At 41.9% G+C, this 21,714-nt stretch overlaps 1 protein-coding gene across 1 annotated transcript in view; it reads right to left on the bottom strand.

The window, feature by feature from the left end:
- GET1 (guided entry of tail-anchored proteins factor 1) overlaps positions 1-21,609 on the bottom strand; it is a 70,026-nt gene extending 48,417 nt beyond the window's left edge. The window contains exons 1-2 of the mRNA XM_082245328.1: positions 21,381-21,609; positions 19,075-19,240 (exon numbers count right to left, since the gene is read on the bottom strand). Of these exons, the coding sequence (XP_082101454.1) occupies positions 19,075-19,240; positions 21,381-21,503 (289 nt within the window). The 5' untranslated portion in view covers positions 21,504-21,609. The remainder of the gene's footprint in view (positions 1-19,074; positions 19,241-21,380) is intronic.
- Positions 21,610-21,714: the final 105 nt, after the last annotated feature.

The raw sequence follows: 21,714 nt of genomic DNA, 5'->3' as shown, positions 1-21,714 counted from the left end.
ACAGTTTAGACACTTAACACAACAAAGGGCTCTCCATGGTTTAACCCACAAAGGTGTTCTTTATGTAGTATAATCAAAACAGGGACAGTTTCAGGGCCAGCACAATAGAAAGACTTAGAGGATTCAACCAATATTATAGGTATAATACCATAAAGACCAAAACTGCTCATAGGCTTATACGTTGAGTAACCTAAAGCCAATTTCTGGGCAGGATATTTTTTTTCTTTCTACACCTCCTCCCAACCCTTCTAAAGAACCACCATTTATTGTTTTGTGCTTATCTTGTATAGTTCATATTCCTATCGCACACCTTCCTGGTTTGTAGGCTTGTGTATGTTGGGTGTTGAAGCGATCACCAGTTGGCAACTGGATTAGTTACAAGTAAATACATACTCGCCAGCACACCAAGGATCTTGCAAAAGCAGTCCAAAACGTTTATTCAAGTTACGATCACATCAAAAAATAGTGCAACGTTTCGGAGCCGCACAGGACCCCTTCCTCAGGCATGTGACATGCCTGACGAAGGGGTCCTGTGCGACTCCGAAACATTGCACTATTTTTTGATGTGATCGTTACTTGAATAAAAGTTTTGGACTGCTTTTTCAAGATCCTTGGTGTGCTGGCGAATATGTATTTACTTGTGCTTATCTTGCTCCTCCAAGGAAACATTATTTGTGAAAGTGGGGGTGTTATTTTAGATGACTGCAAAAAGAGCAAACACCGCAGCCTTGCAGTGGGATAAGCAAATAGAATTCTGGGGTGCATGAATAGAGGGATCTCCTATATAGATCTGTAGTTATCCCTAGAAGGATCACCAACGGGAGGAAGGAGATCTCGATTCCCCGATATAGATCTTCAGTTATCACAAAAGGGTCACCAGCAGGAGGAAGGAGGTCCGGATTCCCTTATATAGATCTTTTGTAATCACTAAAGGGGTCACCAGCAGGAGGAAGATCTTGATTCTATTATATAGATCTTGAGGTATCACTAGAGGGGTCATCAGCAGAAGAAATTGGGTCCTGTTTCCCCTTATATAGATCTGTAGGCATCACTTGAGGGGTGATCAGCAGGAGGAAAGGAGGCCCTGATTCCCCTACATAGACCTTTAGTTATAACTAAAGGGGTCACTAGCAAAAGGAAGGAGGTCTTGGTTTCACTACCACACCAGTGGTCTTCAAACTGTGGCCCAGGGACTGGATGTGACCCCTTGCTTGCTTTTATCCGGTCCTTGGTGCACTATTTAATTCACTGACACCAACGAAGGTGCACTTCCTCCCAATGACTCCAACGATGGGGGCACAATTTTTACCACCAACACTGGGGCACAGTTGCTCCCAATTATACCAACGATGGGGCTCAATGACACCATAGGTGGGGCACATCAAAGTGACACCAACAGTGGAACAAAATTCCTCCCAATGACACCAACAATGGGGCACAATTCCTCCCAAGACACCCAACAATGGGGCATATTTCCTCCCAAGACACCCAAGAATGGGGCATAATTCCTCCCAATGACACCAACAATGGGGCACAATTCCTCCTAATGGCACCAACAATGGGGCATAATTCCTCCCAATGACTCCAACAATGGGGTACAATTCCTCCTGATGGAACCAACAATGGGCATAATTCCTCCCAATGACACCAACAATGGGGCATAATTCCTCCCAATGACTCCAACAATGGGGCATAATTCCTCCCAATGACACCAACAATGGGGCATAATACCTCCCAATGACACCAACAATGGGGCACAATTCCTCCTGATGGAACCAACAATGGGGCATATTTCCTCCCAATGACACCAACAATGGGCATAATTCCTCCCAATGACACCAACAATGGGCATAATTCCTCCCAATGACACCAACAATGGGGCACAATTCCTCCTTATGACACCAAAGACGGGGCATTGTTTACGCCCACTGATGCTAGGACATTTCCTACTCCCTATCCCATGGCCACAGTCCGTACCCCCTAAAGGCTGAAGGACAGTAAACTGGCCTTTGGTTTAGAAAGTCTGGAGACCCCTGTTCTACAGAAAATGCTGCCTCAAGCACAGTTAGTTTACAGCATTCCCTGATGAACTAGGCAGAAAATAGAAGGGGGCAGCCTAAAGAAAATTACCTTTACTGAAGCTCTACTTCAATAAATTTCACCACCTCGCTCTGTGCAGCCCACCTAGAATAATACTTACCTCTTTACACCAGGAATCTTATCTCTGACAAGCTCCTTTGGCTCAATTCATTCCGATGAGTAAGCTGCACCCCTGGGGGCTATTAGCAGTCCCTCCAAGTATGGCTAAGCCATAGGAATGTCACACATGTGCTGTATCAGGGGGGCCACAGCAGGGACATTGTCAGAGGAAAGATCACTGAACTGGGGAGGAAAGTATTATTAAATGTGGGCTAAACTTAGTGAGGTGGGGGTATTTTTCAAGGAACAGCTGCCCTAAATTGTGAAATTTTGGGTGCCTTTTTTATCTATAGGTGTCCTGGTGATGAGGATCAAGTCCAAAGATATTAGATTGTCAGCTCCATGAGGACAGGGACTGATATTACTGTACAATACAAATATAAAGCGATGCGTAAATTGACGGCGCTATAGAAGTACCTGTAATAAATGAATAAAGATATAGGTGATCAACCTAGGACAGTGTTTCTCAACTCCGGTCCTCAGGGCACACTAACAGGCCAGGTTTGCAAGAAAATTGAAATACATCACAGGTGATATAATTTGCTGCTCAGTGATTGCAGTATTCTAGTCTGCATCTCCCCAAGGTAATACTTAAAACCTGGCCTGTTAGTGTGCCCTGAGTACTGGAGTTGAGAAACACTGACTTAGGATGCAATGCAAGCAGTCGTTCTAGAGCCCCAAATGTGTACAATCACATCTTCCATCCCAACTGATATCAGATCAACAATTTCTCAGCCTAGAAAACCAACAAGGGTCTATAAAATCACTTTTTCTACCCATCTTCACCCTGATTGATGGTAGAGCTGACCACTGCAGTGGGATAGCTGCACTTCTTCAACATTTTTCCTGACTGGTGAAGTAGAGATTTTTTACCATACGGAGTATGGAATAACAGCTGAAGGATCAGAGATTTTAATATGATTACAAGCACTTCTAAAAACCCAACATACCCCAATGTGGTAATTTGTGCATGAATTTGTCGCAGCGCTGGCTTTTAACAGGACAAATATGACAATTTAAGTCTAATCATCTGATAATCTGATTATTTCTGTAGTCTGAATAAGTCCATGAAAAACTAAAGCATATGCTGGTATTTTTCTAAATCACATTCAAACTCTGTTTTATTAAATCAAAAAGGAACAGACTAGCTGAAATGTTTTTCTTTTGTTTTTGGTGGTTGTAATGCCTGTGGTGTGATCCACTATATCAAAACACAGCCATTAATGTCTAAATCGCTGGCAACAAAAGTGAGTACACCCCTAAGTGAAATTGTCTAAAGTGGGCCCAATTAGCCTCCCCATGTGATTCGTTAGTGTTACAAGGTCTCAGGTGTGAATGGAGAGCAGGTGTGTTAAATTTGGTGATATTGCTCTCAATCTCTCATACTGGTCACTGGAAGTTCAACATGACACCTCATGGCAAAGAACTCTCTGAGGATCTGAAAAAAAGAATTGTTGCTCTACATAAAGATGCCCTAGGCTATAATAAGATTGCCAAGACCCTGAAACTGAACTGCAGCACAGTGGCCATACAGCAGTTTAACAGGACAGGTTCCACTCAGAACAGGCCTCGCCATGGTCGACCAAAGAAGTTGAGTGCATGCGCTCAGCGTCATAGCCAGAGGTTGTCTTTGGGAAATAGACGTATGAGTGCTGCCAGCATTGCTGCAGAAGATTGAAGGGGTGGGGGGTCAGCCTAAAAGTGCTCAGACCATACGCCGCACACTGCATCAAATTGGTCTGCATGGCTGTCCTCCCAGAAGGAAGCTTCTTCTAAAGATGATGCACAAGAAAGCCCACAAACTTTGCTGAAGACAAGCAGACTAAGGACATGGATTACCGGAACCATGTCCCGTGGTCTAATGAGACCAAGATAGACTTATTTGGTTCAGATGGTGTCAAGCATGTGTGGCGGCAACCAGGTGAGGAGTACAAAGACAAGTGTGTCTTTCCTAAAGTCAAACATGGTGATGGGAGTGTCATGCTCTGGGGCTGCATGAGTGCTACCGGCACTGGGAGCTACAGTTCATTGAGGGAACCATGAATGCCAACATGTACTGTGACATACTGAAGCAGAGCATGATCCCCCTCCCTTTGGAGACTGGGCCGCAGGGCAGTATTCCAACATGATAACGACCCCAAACACACCTCCAAGACGACTGCTGTCTTGCTAAAGAAGCTGAGGGTAAAGGTGATGGACTGGCCAAGCATGTCCCCAGACCTAAACCCTATTGAGCACCTGTGAAGCATCCTCAAACAGAAGGTGGAGGAGCGCAAGGTCTCTAACATCCACCAGCTCCATTATGTTGTCATGGAGGAGTGGAAGAGGACTACAGTGGTAACCTGTGAAGCTCTGGTGAACTCCATGCCCAAGAGGGGTAAGGCAGTGCTGGAAAATAATGGTGGCCACACAAAATATTGACTTTGGGCCCAATGTGCACATTTTCACTTATGGGTGTACTCACTTTTGTTGCCTGCGGTTTAGACATTAATGGCTGTGTGTTGATTTATTTTGAGGGAACAGAAAATTTACACTGTTATACAAGCCTTACACTCACTACTTTACATTGTAGCAAAGTGTAATTTCTTCAGTGTTGTCACATGAAAATATTTAATAAAATATTTACAAAAATGTGAGGGGTGTACTCACTTTTGTGAGATACTGTACATTGGGTTATCCTTACCACTTTATTTGCCCATTTCCCAATCTCCAAAAGGCAGTAGCATAACCCAATGCACCTGAAAACTTAAGTCTGTGTCCTTTAATGTACTCCAAAAAAGGATTTTACAGTAAATCATAAATCCAATATTTTTCCACACACATGAACTTTAATGGCATCCCAGTCTTATTCCATAGGGTTTAAAACTGAGTTGGCCCACCCTTTGCAGCTTTAACGAAAGGCCGCACTGATACAATGAGTGTTGACACATAAAAAATTTAAAATAAAACACATAGATGTGAAGGGGCTCTAAAGGAAGGTACTTTGCCTTAGAACTACAGTCAGTATAGGCAAAACTTTTTTGTTTCATTTTGAATACAGTAAGGGTGGGTTTTAACCCCCTGTCAGTTTTTTGTTTAGTCATCTGTGTCCCATTGGGGAGATTTCCCTTCACTTCCTCTCCCAATGACAAAACAGGAAGTGAAAGAAATTCCCTGCAAATTAAGGGAATTCCTTGCCCCCCCCCCCCCCCCCGGGGTCACCCGAACTAGTGTCTCCATTGGCAGATTTCCCCTCAATCACTTTTCTGAGGACAACCCAAAATGTGGGATTTTCTTTTACTTTTAGAGCCCATTCACACTGCCGCGACTTGTCAGGCGACTTGTCAGCCTGACAAGTCGCGGTCGGTCGCGGTCCATTGAGTAGTACAGGACCCGTTCTAATAGGAGCGACACAAGTCGCTCCGACTTCGAAAAAGGGTCCTGTACTACTTTGGGGCGACCTCGGAGCAACTTGCATAAACTTTCATTATGTTAAGTCCCTGCAAGTCGCGCCAAAGTCGCGGTGCACGGGACTTCACAAGTCGCCCCCCGAAGTCGTGTCGCCTCAGTGTGAACCGACTCTAATGGTGGCACAGACAGCAATAAAAACCTAATGAATGTTCAAATCAATCTCCACTCTATCCAAAATTGAAAAAAAAAAAGTTTTCCCTTTAGTTTTTTCTTTTTCGTTCAACCCACAGGAATCTCCCCCCGCTGCGCTATTGTATTCTGACAGCAGGGACTCACTCCCATCACAATACACAGGTCACTGAAGCAGCTAGTCGAATACTGGTTTTCCATCAGCCCCGTTCAACTGAATGGACTGGACTGGCTTCTCTTGAACAGAGAGGGATGCACACACATCAAAATTTGTCTGGTTCCTGCAGAACTGGCCAAATTTTCATACGTGTATACCCAGCTTTAAGGTTCACCTTTGATGCAAAACGTAATTTAATACAACCCTGCACCACATTTTTAAAACCTCAAATCAAAAAATCCAACATAAGGAGCACAGCAGTTGTGCAGTCCTGGGACCTCAAGGCAGAGGTCTCACCAATAGATATTGAGAGATATAACAAAACCATCAGCAGTTTTGTTGCTCTAGGACCTACCAAAATTATAATATGCATTTTGGATGGTCTAATTCTTTCAAAATCACTTTTTTTGGTCAAGTGCAAAACAGATGTAACAGCACCAAGTTCCCATGCAATCGGCAATCTATTTACTTTGATGAAAGTAAAGGTTCAGTCTTGGTAATCTTTACCAAGCTTTACAGCAATTTTAGCCAAACCTCAGGATAACTCCCCAGGAGAATAAGAACTTGTTTCTGTTAAGATGCCTTCAGTCTGAAATCATTGCATATTTCTAGATGTGTATTTCAGGTGCTAGACTAAGCGAATAAAAGTTTACTTCCAAACTTATGCATGGTGCCGAAAGTAATCATGGAAACATTTGCTGAGAACAGGATTGAGCCTCAGCTCAATTATTGTGCTAATAGTCCCTGCTGCCCCTTTGTTTCGAAAAACTCTTGCAGAAGTCCAGAGTACTTGGCCTTAATTACCGCTCTATAGGGAGGTGAGAAAGAAAAAAAAAAAAGCAGACTAATCACATGGCTGATAAAGGCCATTTGTCCACCCGGGCCTGGCCATCACTCAGACTTTAGTTGCTGGCACACAATAAAATGAAAGTGCACACGTGTGGGAATGGATTCATAAAGCCCAAAAACTTACATTAACTTGCCAAACAAAAATGTATGCAAAAATATCACTTCCCATTAATTTACTGACTAAGTTTCACTTGCAACAAAAAAAGTCTAGTACACTCGATGAGATTATCGGACGAATAAACGTCCGTTTTTTTTTTTTTTTTTTGCATGCTAGTCTCCATATCGAAAACGAGTAGGGTACTAAGTACTAAAGTACGAAAATTCTCGTACGACAGAATAAAAATTTGGAAGTGATGTAATGCGTTTCTATTGTATTTTCGGACAAAAAAATGTGCTGATTAAACAAAATTCGTACATTCTGGTATCGTACAAGAACATTCGAATAAAAAAGGAAGGTCGGGACTTTGAATGAAAGACATGACCAGGCTGTCAGGGACAATATAATTGCTTTATTAATGTAACAAGTATTGAACATCATCATAAAATTGTTCACAATAATGGTAGAGCGTAAGGATATATCATAATGCTGCTTATAAAATGCAAATATTTATATATTATATTTCTTATTTGCATTTTATAAGCATTTTATAAGCAGCATTATGATATATCCTTGCTTCAGTCACATTTTTACTATGTACAATTTTACTTATATTACTTTTGGACATCCACTTTTGCTGCTTATATGCATTTTTTGCATTTTTTATATTTTATTTCACGCAGTTAGACCACACCCTCCGATGTGTGTCCTCTCCGCTTTTTTGCCAGCCTGCCCTGCGAGCCCTCGGCTCCCGTGGGAGACCCCTGGTGCCATGTCTCACCTCCTATGCCAGCACCTACTCCATGTGCAACGTAAGCTTTGGTATATTGGGGAAACCATTTTCCCCCTTTCTCGTTTGTCCAGTCTTCATTTTATATCATTGTTGCTGATCCTCATACAGTAATACATATACATTTCTTTAGATATGAACAAACATCTACTCGTTATACATATACATTTCTTTAGATATAAACAACCATCTACTCCTGATGAAGTGGTACAGTTGGTCCACGGTACGCGTCGAGTCCCTTGATGTTATGATCATACTACTATTCTATTATAGATGCAATTTTGAGTCTACGATGTTGTGATTTTCATCCAACGACTACATTACTCTTGCTTTAACACCTATTGTATTTATATGAACACTGGATCTGAGGATGTTTTACCAGCCTTTGTTTCTCTGAGTCATTATGCCCTACCATGATTGTGAACAATTTTATGATGATGTTCAATACTTGTTACATTAATAAAGCGATTATATTGTCCCTGACCGCCTGGTCACGTCTTTCATTCAAAGTCCCGACCTTCCTTTTTTTATTCGATTGAATAGGGATGGAGACGGATGGCCCATCCCACCATGCGTTTCATTCAAAGTCCCAAACTTCCCCCCTTTTCTTTACGTACGAGAACATTATTCACGTTTGTCCTTTCGGAAATTTTTGGACGAAAGCTGTGTACCAAGGATCAGATTATCATATGATCGCATCGGAAGCGGTATTTTTTGTACGATATTCTGATCGTGTGTACTAGGCTTTAGGCGGATTAGAGTGGAAATAACCAGCAATTCTGATCATCAGAAGCAAATGTTAATGCCCCAAGGTTTTCTTTAACACAATGGAAAATCTCTTTGCAACTTATGACTGAAAGGGTTTCCTTTTCTACAGAACATACAGTAGATGTGAAGAGAATAAAGCTTTCAGTGCATGAGACACATTTGTTGGTTGCTTGAAACAGGGAATGAGATCTCATTGGGTCCCAATGGCCCCAAACATTTGAAGGGTGCCCTTGTGTTACACCACAAATCTTTCACGGTTAGAAATCCGCACATCTCCGGCTAGGCACAGGTAAAAATAAGAGGTTAAGAAACCATCGCTGCATCATCATGCTCTTTTGTCAGCCCTGACTCTATGATTGAGTTCTTATACTAAAGCCTACATAACTTTGTGGATGAAATGAAGATTGGGGTCAGAATGAGCAGACGAGGAGCCTGCACCTGGAATTGGGAAGGTTCCGGCATTCTAGTATTGAATTGTATTGTAAATGTACCGCTTGCCCTAATTTTGTAAAGCGCTACACAAACTGTTGGCGCTATATAAATCCTGTATAATAATACCAACATTAGCAAAATGTTAGCAGGTCTTGGCTGAGATGAGGGTATGACAAGAGGTGAACTGCTTCTTCCTTAGGTTGGCCGAAGGTGGATACAATTTCAAACTAAAATTCTTAGGAAAATTTGTATGAAAATTCTCAGAGCATTCTTGGAACATTTGTGTGCCATTCGATTAATTTAATTTGCTTTTAGAATGAATGGACTTAACTGAACGAAAACCACATACACTGTTAGAAATTCGTTCATTCGAAAAAAAAAAAAAATTCCATTCTGTTCCTTATAGCAGAAATGAAGGTCGATTGACCCACTAATGATTCAAAAAATGATCAAACTTTCTTAGAAGATTCCTTTCCTAAGAATTTTAGTTCAAAATTCTGCCCATCTTTGGCAAGCTGTACTCTCTCTGTAGAAAAAGAAAATATCCTACAGTCTTAAAAATGACACAACAGTAAGTACCTCCCAAAGAGCTAGTTACTGTCCCCAAGAAGTCAGGAAAAGCCAGTAAAAGATGACGGAAATAGGCCTGACAGGGCTAATTATGATTAACCCAAATACTGAGATTTGCCTTCCCGAGGCTGCACTGTAAAACCCCCAAATTATATTTTCACTTGTAGATAAGAAAGGGCAAATTATCAAGTGGTAGCCATTTTAAAAATTCTTAACTTGCCTAACCCAAGAGCAATTTTTTATAATTAATGAACAAATTCCTGATTAGCACAATTCATTTTCTCAAATCACCATAAATCAAGAATTGCGTGAATTTAGACAGACTAAGGCAGGGATCCTCAAACTATGGCCCTCCAGCTGTTGCAGAACTACACATCCCATGAGGCATTGTAAAACTCATGGGAAATGTAGTTCCTGAACAACTGGAGGGCCATAGTTTGAAGACCACTGGGCTAAGGTTTTAAGTATTATTGAAATGAGCAGAATGGTATATGCTAGGTTTTCTATGAATTGGATTTATCTATCCCTAAACTTTTGACATACTATACAGTCCTAGATACCTATATAGTGCCCACACTGGTCCCTGGGGAGCTTACAGTTTTATGGTTTTACCACAACCATGATGAAGCACACCACCAAAAGATAATTTTGACTAAACACAAGGAAACTAGCTAGCATGTTTTTTGGTTATGGAAGAACACAGCAGCAAACTACCATAAACAAGAAACAAGGGGGGAGGACAAAATCTCAATGCAGACAGAGTCTGAGTAGAAGCCAAACTTGGAGCCAACCCCCCACATCTTTTGGCAATGTCCAAAAATAAACTCTTCTAGGATGAGGTTGTGGATTTGTGGATATTAAACAACTCACATCAGCAGATATGCACAATAATCCTGCTGCCTGCCTCTTACATCTATTGGCGTATAACACGCACTTTTTCCTCCTAAATATGGAGGAAAAAGCAGCTGTGCGTGTTATACGCCGATATGAAAAAAAAAGTCCAGAAAGCAGCGCCGAGAGGTAGAAGGGGGCAGGCGGGGCCGAGGAGAAGGAAGGACGCGCTGTCATCGGAAGTCCCGCCTCCTTTGCCAACGTCTATCATAGGCGCCGGGACTTCTGATGACAGCGCGTGCGTCCTTCCTTCTCCTCGGCCCCGCCCGCCCCCTTCTACCTCGTCGCTGCTTCCTGGACTTTTTTAAAAAGTGATCCTAATAGTGTCAATGGCGCTGGCGAAGCTGCAATTACTGTCACTGCGCTGGCGAGGCTGCAATTACTGCCAGTGCGCTGGCGAGGCTGCAACTATGGACACTGCGCTGGCAAGGCTGCAACTATGGGCACTGAGCTGGCGAGGCTGCAATTACTGTCACTGCGCTAGCAACGCTGCAATTACTGTCACTGTGCTGGCGAGGCTGCAATTAATGTCACTGTGCTGGCGAGGCTGCAACTATGGGCACTGCTGGCGAGGCTGCAATTACTGTTACTGCGCTAGCGAGGCTGCAATTACTGTCGCTGCGCTGGCGAGGCTGCAATTACTGTAACTGGCTGGCGAGGCTACAATGGCGAAGCTGCAATTATGGGTACTGCGCTGGCGAGGCTGCATGTTTGGGCACTGCGCTGGCGAGGCTACAATGATGGACACTGCGCTGGCGAGGCTTCAATGATGGACACTGCGCTGATGAGGAGGCTGCATTCGTGGGCACTGCGCTAATGAGGAGGCTGCATTTGTGGACACTGCGCTGATGAGAAGGCTGCATTTGTGGGCACTGGTGAGACTGCATTTGATTAAAAAGAAATGTTCGGAGTTCAAAGCTGTTTATTTTCAATTTCAGCTTTTTTTCCTGAAATTTCTCTAATAAAATTTAGATGCGTGTTATACGCCGATAAATACGGTATAAGTCATCCTTGACTATTCACGTGGCGAATGCCTGTTTACCGCTTTGATGGAAACAAACGTGCCAACCTACAAAATCTCTGTGGTTCACCAAGGTCGACAAAATGCGAGACATGGAAGATCTCCACCCTACATAATAAGAAAAAATCTTTCAGGTCAACTTGAAGACCCTGGTAATATTTTGTCTATACGGATGCCTTCCTAACGTGATCACACAATTTGGGTGACTATGCTCGTCTCCCACTCCCTCCCAGGGAGGGCTAAAATGCCTTTCTCTGTTTCGATCCATTTTTGCATCCTACTCCCCTGTAACCCCCCCCCCCCCTCCCCTGTCTCGCACCTGATAACACCAGTCCAATGCCTTAATATGGAAATGCAACGCTCTACATCTTCTTTTTGAAGTGTTCCTTCTATCCGACAATCAATTTAGAATCAGGGTGTAGTTCTGGTCTTCTAGACACCTAATTAGGAGATAAAAGCTCAAACCTGCCTTAAGACTCGTACACACTTGACGAAAATCGGACAAAATATCCTCCGATTTTTCTCTCTCATGCTCAGCGGTTATAACCGTTTTTAGTTGACAGTGCATAATGTTCACGAAATTTCTTGTACGATTTTTTTTTTTTTTTTGGGAAATTTGTTCCTAGACTTCCAGGTCGTCAGCAACTTCAGATCATGCGTGGTCTTTCGTATCCGATTTTTCGCGGACATACTGCATACACATTAAACGAAAATTGGTCATCTGGGGAAGGACCATAAAAATTTTGGTGTTTGTCCCTCCATTTTTTTTCGTTGAAAATGTCGGCATCGGCTTCTGAAAGTTGTGTACACACTAGCCGAAAATCGTACGATTTTACCTCGGACGGGAATTTTCGGCAGATTTTCTACTAGTGTGTACCCCACTTTACCCCTTTTCTGGTACTGTCCTTATGGAGTCACTGTGGCCTACAACTTCTGTATATTTCCCTATTTGATGGATACGATTTAGATATCTCCTTGTGTGTTGTTAAAACCTGCATATCTTGGTAATGTGACTCAACTTTATAAATAAAATTTAAAAAAAAAACTGGAACCCTCAAATCTTAAAAAGGTAAGAGTAAACTCTGAGCAAAATGATTTAACAAAAAAATGCACACATGAATATTGATTAAAGAGGTTTGTGCAACTAATTCAGAACTGTTCGTCCCCGTTCACACTGGCCTCACAGGTCGCCGTAGGTCGCCTTCCATAGGGAAGCTGCGGACCCGTTCTAATAGGTGCGACACAAGTCGCTCCGACTTAGAAAAAGGGTCCGGAGCTTCTTTGGGGCGACCCGGAGCGACCGTCATAGACTTCAATGTTATGAAGTCCGTGCCGGCCGCTCCGAGGTCGCGGGGCGAGCAGCGCGCCGCGACCTCGGAGGTCACCCCGGGAAGTAGCGTCGCTGCTATGTGAACGGGGCCTTCAACATTATCCTTAGAAAAGGAAACAACTTTAGTCTTGTGTGTCAAAAACTAAACATGAATTTAGCAACCAATGGTTTATAGTGTCATGAATGTTCTCATGTATCGGTACTTTTCTATACTGTATTGTATGGTTTTAGATTTGTATGGTTTATAACCTTATTAAAATGATTGGGAAACTAAAATGAAACATGAAATTTTGGCTGGGGTTCCGAAGGGTAGTGAATGAAACCTCACTCAGCAGAAGTCTTATCTACCCAAGATTTATCCATTCAGAGTCTTGATGGGCATATATTTTCACTTGCACTAGATGTCAGCTATACAATACCTTTGACTTTGGAAATGCTAAATGACAACTGAATAACTTTAGGGCAGACATATTTCGGTTGTTATTATCAAAAGCAAAACTGGCTATATTTGAAACATTCAACCAATTGCTTATTGTTCTACTATAGTCTGCAAAGATTAACACCATTGCAGGTCTTTACTTGCAATACACACATGGAAACTTATAAGATTCAAAAATGTGTGTAGGTGCAAACGTCAGCTGGAAGAAAGATCTTTTGGTAGTCCTATAGTATCCAAAAATATCTACTATCAAGTCTCACAATTAACAAATTTACACTGCATATTCTTGTAACTAGTGGGATGGAAATTTAAATTAGAACTGAAGACAAAATTAAAATAAAATAAAAAAGTTTTTTTGCCATCTGTGTCCCCATCTCCCTCCACTTCCTGTACCAAAACGGGTTGTGAGAGGAAACCCCTCTAAAGTGAAGGAAGTGAATTAAAAGTGAAGTCAAGTAAAGTGAAGAAAGGTAGTCACCAGAACTAGTGTCCCCATTGGGAGATTGCCCCTCTATTCCTGTTCTGCAGCTGTGCTCCTACCTGGTGATAGGGAAAACGTGCTTTTGGCAGCCTCCAAGGATTTGAGCTTAGCAAAACTTGCCTATAGTCTGAATCCCCCCAGATATTTGGCAATACGGGGCATACAGTACTTCTTGCCAGTACGGCATTGACTTGTAGGTAGCAATCATGGACTAATATTAAGGCCAATTTTCTAGACGTTGTTCTAATGCCTCGTACACAAGGAACGATTATCGGCCGACCGATCGGCCGTCTTTTGTCCAGTGTCGTTGTGTTGGTTGAAATGTGCTCTAGACTGTGCACTAATTTTCTCGGCCAACAAAAACCAACTTCAGAAGTGATGTCATGTTCTGGTTTACTTTCTGTGTGTTTTTTCTTCTCTGAGCATGCCCAGTCTTGCTCATCAGATTTTTGTCTGCCGAAATCTGTACTGACTGATGGAAAATCGGCCGTTCTGCTGACGGCCAACAAAAATTTTAAAGCCTGCACACCAGATTTTTTTCGGCCGAAAAGTCGGAGTCGGTTGTCGAAAGCATCTTACTAACAAGCCGAAAATCGGCCGATCGGACGTTGGCCGAAAATTCACGGCCAACTATCGATGCGTGTGTACGAGGCATTAGACTCATTGACTATACTGCAGCCTAATGGGAACCCACTTTCTTTCATTACTTTCCCCTAAGGAATGCTACTGCAAACTGTTCACAAAGCACTTATTTAAATAAGCATTTTGCATTTCTTTTACTATTCGTATACTAGTCGCATGCACCAGTTTGGCAACAAATTTCTGAGATCCCACCCAGATTTTTGGTCACATTAAATTTTCTTTCCAGTTCACTGGTGCTGCTTTTATAAATTCCATCCAAGCCACAATCAGAAGAACAACTGAAATTACAATCATTCTTTGATGTTTCTATTTGATTTTTTGCACAATCTAAAAATGTAAAATTGCGTAGTTACACACCAAAAACCACATTGAAACGTAAAATACATTTTCCAATCTGCCATTTCCTCCGTGATTGGACTTAAAATGCTTTGCTTATTTCTAGATATGATCAAAATTTTGAAATTACAACTGAACGTACAATCAATCCTTGGTAATCTGTCCATTAGATTACATTCAAGATCTAAAAGATGAAATTGTTAAGGTACACCACACACACACTACAATCACATTAAAATAGAACATTTTCTAAACCTTTCCTTTTTATCCTTGAGTTACCTTTTCCTTTTTTTGTAGATCTGATAAGAATATTGAAATAATCAGACTGAAATATGCATGGGCACTTAAAAGTAGAAATAAATTCAGAGAAAAAAAAATAGCTAGAAGGAAAGTTGTTTAGTAGTTGTTTTGTATGTCTCTTCTGCCATGAAACGGGTCGCAAAGATGGCAGGTGCCATATTTGTATGTACTGATTCTACAAAGGAAGACAAAAACCACAACTCCACTTTTCCAACATTCTATGTCTGAAGGTATGGGGGAAAAAAAAAGGTAAACTGTACTTATAAGGCCTCTTTCACAAAGAGCGCACTATAGCGTACACCCGTGCAGGGCCATGTTTACCCACATGGGGAATACACAAGTGTTCCATGCAACCCTGTGCAAGCCGTCCCATTGATGTCAATTGGGACACAGCAGCTGCACAGGCACAACCGCTGCTCCCAATATGATACCTGTGTGCGTGTCCCTGAACTCACACTGTCTACATTTAGGTACACGCACCTGCACCCACACAGATGTAATATTGAGAGCAGCAGCTGTATCTCTGCAGCTGCTTCTTCCCAACTGACATCAACAGGACTTCCTGCACGGGCGTATGCTATAGTGCATACTGTGTAAATGAGGCCTATTGCCTCGTACACACGCAACGATTATCGGCCGACCGATCGTCCGACTTTTGTCCAGAGTGTTGTTGTGTTGGTTGGAATGTGCCTAGACTGCACACGAATTTTCTCGGCCAACAAAAATCTACTTCAGAAGTGATGTCATATGCTGGTTTACTTTCCGTGTGTTCTTTCTTCTCTGAGCATGCCCAGTCTTGCTCATCAGATTTTTGTCTGCCGAAATCTGTACTGACTGACGGAAAATCGGCCGTTGTGGTGACGGCCAACAAAAATTTTATAGCCTGCACACTAGATTTTTTTCGGCCGAAAAGTTGGAGTCGGTTGTTGGAAGCATCATACTAACAAGACAAAAATCGGCCGATCGGACGTTGGCCGAAAATTCACGGCCAATTATCGAAGCGTGTGTACGGGGCTTAACTCTGCACATAACAAAGTGAATGGCTCCTGCTGCTATCAATGCGCACGCGCGAGTCATGCTGCGCCTTGTGAATGGTCCGGTAGTCTTCGGGGACATGTTATGTGTCCCAGAAGACTGCAGGGGAAGGAGGGGGGGCGAACTTCTGATCTGAGCCGGAAGCGGGAGTGGGTACCTGTCAAAACTCCCCCTTTCCCCCCCAAAAAAAATTGCCAAATGTGGCAGTTCAGGGGGGAGGGTGCAATCAAGCATAGCTTCCCCTTTTTTTTGGTTGAGCTTTGCTTTAAGGACCTGATAGAAACACCCTTGTAAAAAGAGCTTTAAAGCGAACTTTGGCCCCCTCTTCAGTGGCTCCAACTCCCTCCATTGACACCATTATGGCGTGCACACATATCTGCATATCTGCCAAAGGGCTCTTCTTGGCCCTTTGGTGCTGTAAGAGCTCTTCGGTACATCTGAAAACACGCAGCAGATTTTCTGCATATGCGCAAAAAAGGGATAGGTTTGGGACTTACATAATGCTTTCCTTGCACATGTGCGAGGAAACCTATGTGTGTGCAGGTGCGCAATAGGGCTCATTCGGGACTCTAACCCCCGAGGCACATCTCCACAATCCGTGAGGAGGGGGACAAAAACATAATTCTTGCCTAACCGAAAACTGCGGAAGTGCTGTTTTGCCGCACAAAAAGAATCTCTTAATTGAAGAAAAAAATATATATATATCCATTTGTAAGAGAGGGAGGGGGAAAGAGGCAAGTCATTTGGCGTTGCTATTACAGGCGTTTTTATAGGCGTTTTTTCAGGCGTTTTTTGTGCAGGCGTTTTTAGATTGACTAGAGACCAATGGAAAACACCTGTAATCTGCCCGAAAAGAAGCTCATGTACTTTTTTGAGCATTGGGCGTTTTGCTCACCGCGTCAAAACGCTCAGATGTGAACAGGGGCCATTGAAATGAATAGGATTTGTCTTGTTGGGCGTTTTGAGAGCTGATCCTAGAGCAGAAAAACGCCTACATGTGAACGTAGCCTTAGTGTAAGGAGAAAGTCCACTTTAAACTGGAACTGAAAGCAAAAAAAATTGTGAACAGACATGCTCTTTATTGTAGAAGAGACATGCAATGTCTCTTCTGCAATAAAATACACCTACCTGCCTGTTCGCAGTCCCCTGCAGAATGAGCACTGAATTGCGCATGCGCAGCTCAGTCTACATTCCAGCACACTAGCAGTGTGCCAGGATGACTGCACTCCCATGCATGCGCTGGAGTAACATCACCTTTCACCAGCCAATGAAAACAGCCGAAGATCGGCACCTGGAAGATGCCAGCAAGGGACCTCGCAGGTATCAGATCCTTGGAGCATTGGTAAGTATTTATGCCTTTAGTTCCGCTTTAGGTTTATCAGTCATCAGATTCACATGCAGCAAATGTTTGCTAAATAAATAAAATAGACGCCCCTTTAACTTTGCTTACCTTCCAAAGTGCCTGATTACACCAGCCGGTGTGTGGCAAGATGACAGTGGCGCCGATGCATCAATTTCAGTGCAGCACACAATTTACTTTTTTTCATTTAAACTTTAGTGAAAAGTGTCACAAAGCTTCAGTATGCACTGGACCGGCACCACCCCGTTCCCCACCACCACTCTTTTGTATGCGCAAATTCACCCATCAGTCCCTGCCTGGCATTCGGGTCTGCGCACGCACGAAGATGAGGAGGGTTTTGGAGTTCCCTGTTGCCAGTCTTTGCACGAGTTAAAAGCCCCACACATACGCAGATGACAAGGGGAACTGGTGCATGCATCGATGTGCCCCAGGACCCAAACCCTGCAGCACATCTGTGGAGGGGGACAGTGGGAATGTCTCACCTAGCCGAGAAAAGTGGAAGTGCTGTTTTGCAGCACAAATAAAGTATGTTGTACAGAGAAAAAATTCCCATTGGTAAGATAGGTAGGGGGAGGCATGGCAGCTCAAGATGTTACTGAGGGTGAAGGCCTGCTTTAAAGTGGTGGTAAACCCCCATCTCAGACTTGTACCTTTAGGTATGCCTATAATAAGGCTTACCTATAGGTACTGTAAATATCTCCTAAACTTGCACAGTTTAGGAGATAATTACTATATAGTGCGCCGATGACTTCATGGGCGCATGCGCTCTAAAGGAACGGCCGCCTGTGCTGTTTTTTTTTCAGAGCCCTGTGCCGTGACCGGCGGCTCCCATACGCATGCGCGGGAGTTATGTAATGCGCCTCCGGCCTGTAGCACAGTCGGAGTCTATGGACCTGGAAGGAAAAGGGGTGAAGATGGATGCGGCCTCCAGCGGGGACAACAAGGGCTTAGTTTGGGGGTAAGTGTCACTTAATGTGCTAATATGCGATGCATACTAGCGCATTATGCCTTAACTTTTCAGGTAACAAAAAAAGAAATCACTGACTTTACTTCCTCTTTAAGTTCGCTTGGCCGCAGCATAGTGCAATGTGGTGGAAGTAAGAGCAAAGAAAATGTTTCTATGCCGCACATTGCTGCAAGACCCTGTGAAACTGTGAATGACAGCTTAAGCCACGCCAGCACCCCCCCCCCCCAAAGCATTTTGCTCCACCCTGGAGCTATACAGGGCCGTCTTTAACACAGGGCAAAAGGGGCAGCTGCCCTGGGTCCAGTCATTGTTGTGGGGCCCAAAGCAGCTGCCCCTACCTGCAAATAGTTAATAAGTTGTTTTGGGAGGGCCCAAGAAAATATTTGCCCAGGGTCCAATCAATATTAAAGATGGCCCTGGAGCTAGATCATGAGGTTCCCCATTATTAGGCTCTGGGGGCAGAACGAAACGCGTTGAAAGCATGGCGTGGCTGAAGCCCAGGCTGAGGCTGTCATTCACAGTGTCGTGCAGTGATGTGTGGAGCATAGGACTTTTCTTTGTGCTCACTTGCATTACTGGAGCTGGGATGAGCTCAGTCCTTGCCAGCACTCCCAGCGGTGTAGCACAAGAGAAGACCCAGCTGGAGCCTTGAGCGGCACCCATCATTTGGTTTTTGGTCACAGTGCAATGTGGTGGAATATGTTGCACCGTGCTGACCCTTTAAGTTTGCTTAACTCCAATCACTTTACGTTCATGGCAATCAATCCTTGACCCGGATAGTAATTATACAAGTAAAAAACATTAAAATAAAAAATCTTTCATAAAAATTACCATTGGTTTTAAGTTTATCAGTCATCTTGTTGATTTTACGCTCCAGCCTGGCGTATCTTGCAAACTCATCCATCATGCTAATACTGGAGAGCTCCTGTCTCATACTTTGAATGTCAGACCTCATGTAAGACTCCTGCTCGGCATCCTCCTGCAGTAACCTGGATACCTGAACAGAAGAAGACAGTCTGAGAGAGAGAGAGAGAGAGAGAGCATGCAAAAAAAAATTCCAACTACTTCCACCCTGGAGTTTGTGAACAAATGTCTGCAAACAACAAATCACTCCACAGTGGTTGCAATGTATAACTGTGTGCAAGCTGTGTATCAGAATGAGCTGTCTGTGTGGCACGATGGTGGCAGAGCTGTCTTCTCTTGTCCTTGGGAAGAGAGCACCCTCCATATTTGTAGAATAAAAATGGCACTTTGCTATCACAGGCTTAGGAAGTGAGTGATGCTGGGTGGACTCTGTCTGACCTCCCCTGCAGATGGTCAGTATAGATAGATTGAGGATTATTATTATTAGATGTCACACATATCATCTTTTTTTTATTTTTATAATTATTTTTCCCTGGTCATCCTAACAAGGAACAATCTGTAGATCAGAAAAGGTTAACTAAGGTTAAAAAAGGAGAATGGAGCAGTGATCACAGTGATCAGGACAAGGACTGCCTCCACTACAAAGACATAATCAGCTTAGGTTCTCCTATCTGCATTAGATGTAGTGCTAGGCATGCCACATTTATACACACACACACATATATATATATATATATATATATATATATATATATATATATATATATATATATATATATATATATATATATATATATATATATATATATCTTCCAGGGCTGCATCTTTTCTTCAACTTCTTATTTTTAGAAACATGTCTATAAATATATATATATATATTTATATTGTTTACAGGGCTGAATCTATTCTAATCGATCTTTCATTTTTAGAAATCTACTGTGTGTATATAAAAATATATATTTTTGGGGGGATTTCTAGAGTGACATCTCCTTCTGATTGGTCTATTTTAGAAATATTCTATATATATATATATATATCATTTTTTTATTTTTAGTACTGCATCATTTCTCATCGATCTCTTATTTTTAGAAATATACTAATATATATATATATATATATATATATATATATATATATATATATATATATATATATATATATATTAGTGGGGGGGGGATTTCTAGAGCTGAATCTCTTTCTAATTGATCACTCACTTATTTTAGAAATATGATATATATATATTTATTTTTTTCATTATTATTATTAGCACTGTAATATTTCTAATCAATCTCTTATTTTTTAAAAATACACTATGTATTTATCCAAATATATATTTGGGGAGATTTCTAGGGATGTGTCTCTTTTGTAATGGATCTTTTTAGAACTATATATATATATATATTTTCCAGTATTGCATAATTTCTAATGAATCCCCTATTTGTAAACATTTGCCCTATATATATATATATATATATATATATATTTTTTTTTTTTTTTTAATTCTTAGGGTTTGCCTCATTTTTTCTAATAGATCTCCTTTTTTTTTTTTTTTTTTTAGAATTTTGCCCTATATTTTCTTCTTTGGAGTTTCCAGGATTGCATCTTTTTCCAATCAATCTCTAATTTTTAGACATTTGCCCCATATATATATATATATATATATATATATATATATATTTTAATTCTTAGGGTTTGCCTCTTTTTTCTAATAGATTTTTTTTTTTTTAGAATTTTGCCCTATATTTTTCTTTTTTTGGAGTTTCCAGGATTGCATCTTTTTCCAATCAATCTCTTATTTTTAGACATTTGTCCCATTTATATATATATATATATATATATGTATATATATATATATATATATAATTTTTTTTTATTCTCAGGGTTGCCTCTTTTTTTTCTTCTAATCGATCTCCCATTTTTTTCTAGAAATATGCCCTATATTTCCTTTTTTTAAGAAATATGCCCTATATTTTCTTCTTTTTTTAAGATATCCCCTATATTTCCTTTTTTTTTTTTTTAAGATATCCCCTATATTTCCATTTTGTTATAGAAATATGCCCTATATTTCCCTTCTTTAGAAATATTCCCTATATTTCATTTTTTTGGAAGGGATTTCCAGGATTGTGTCTTTTTCTAATCCATCTCTTATTTTTTAGAAATATTCCCCTTTCCCTCTTCATTGTTTGTGTTATTCCTATGGCTGCCTTTTATTATTATTATTGTCTGATCCTCTCCCTGGGGGGACGATTGGTTTATTTTGCCGGTTTACTTACAATCGAGGAAAAGGCAGCAAGCTGGGTTTTAAAGAGATTGCACACAAACACGGTGCTGAGCACCAGCAGCCACGCACAGCTCTCCGCCATGTTTTTTTCCTCTCTCTCCCAGCCTGCGATCATCGCATCACAACACAATAGCAATCACCCAAACCCCGCCCCTCGGGAACTGGCGAGGCGATCCTGGAAGGTGAGGGGGGGGGGTGTCGGTTAAACGGGACGAGGAGAACGAACGAACGAACGGCGCGATCCTCACAGAGAGGAACGAATCGCGTCTCCCCCGTTTCCCTTTAATTGCAGCGCACAGGAAGCGGCAGCGGATACATTCGGATAC

The sequence above is a fragment of the Pelophylax lessonae genome (genome assembly GCF_965119305.1).
Source record: "Pelophylax lessonae genome assembly, chromosome: 2".
NCBI lineage: Eukaryota > Metazoa > Chordata > Amphibia > Anura > Ranidae > Pelophylax > Pelophylax lessonae.
The sequence above is the reverse complement of the archived record's forward strand: the minus strand, read 5'-3'. Positions and strand labels throughout refer to the sequence as shown.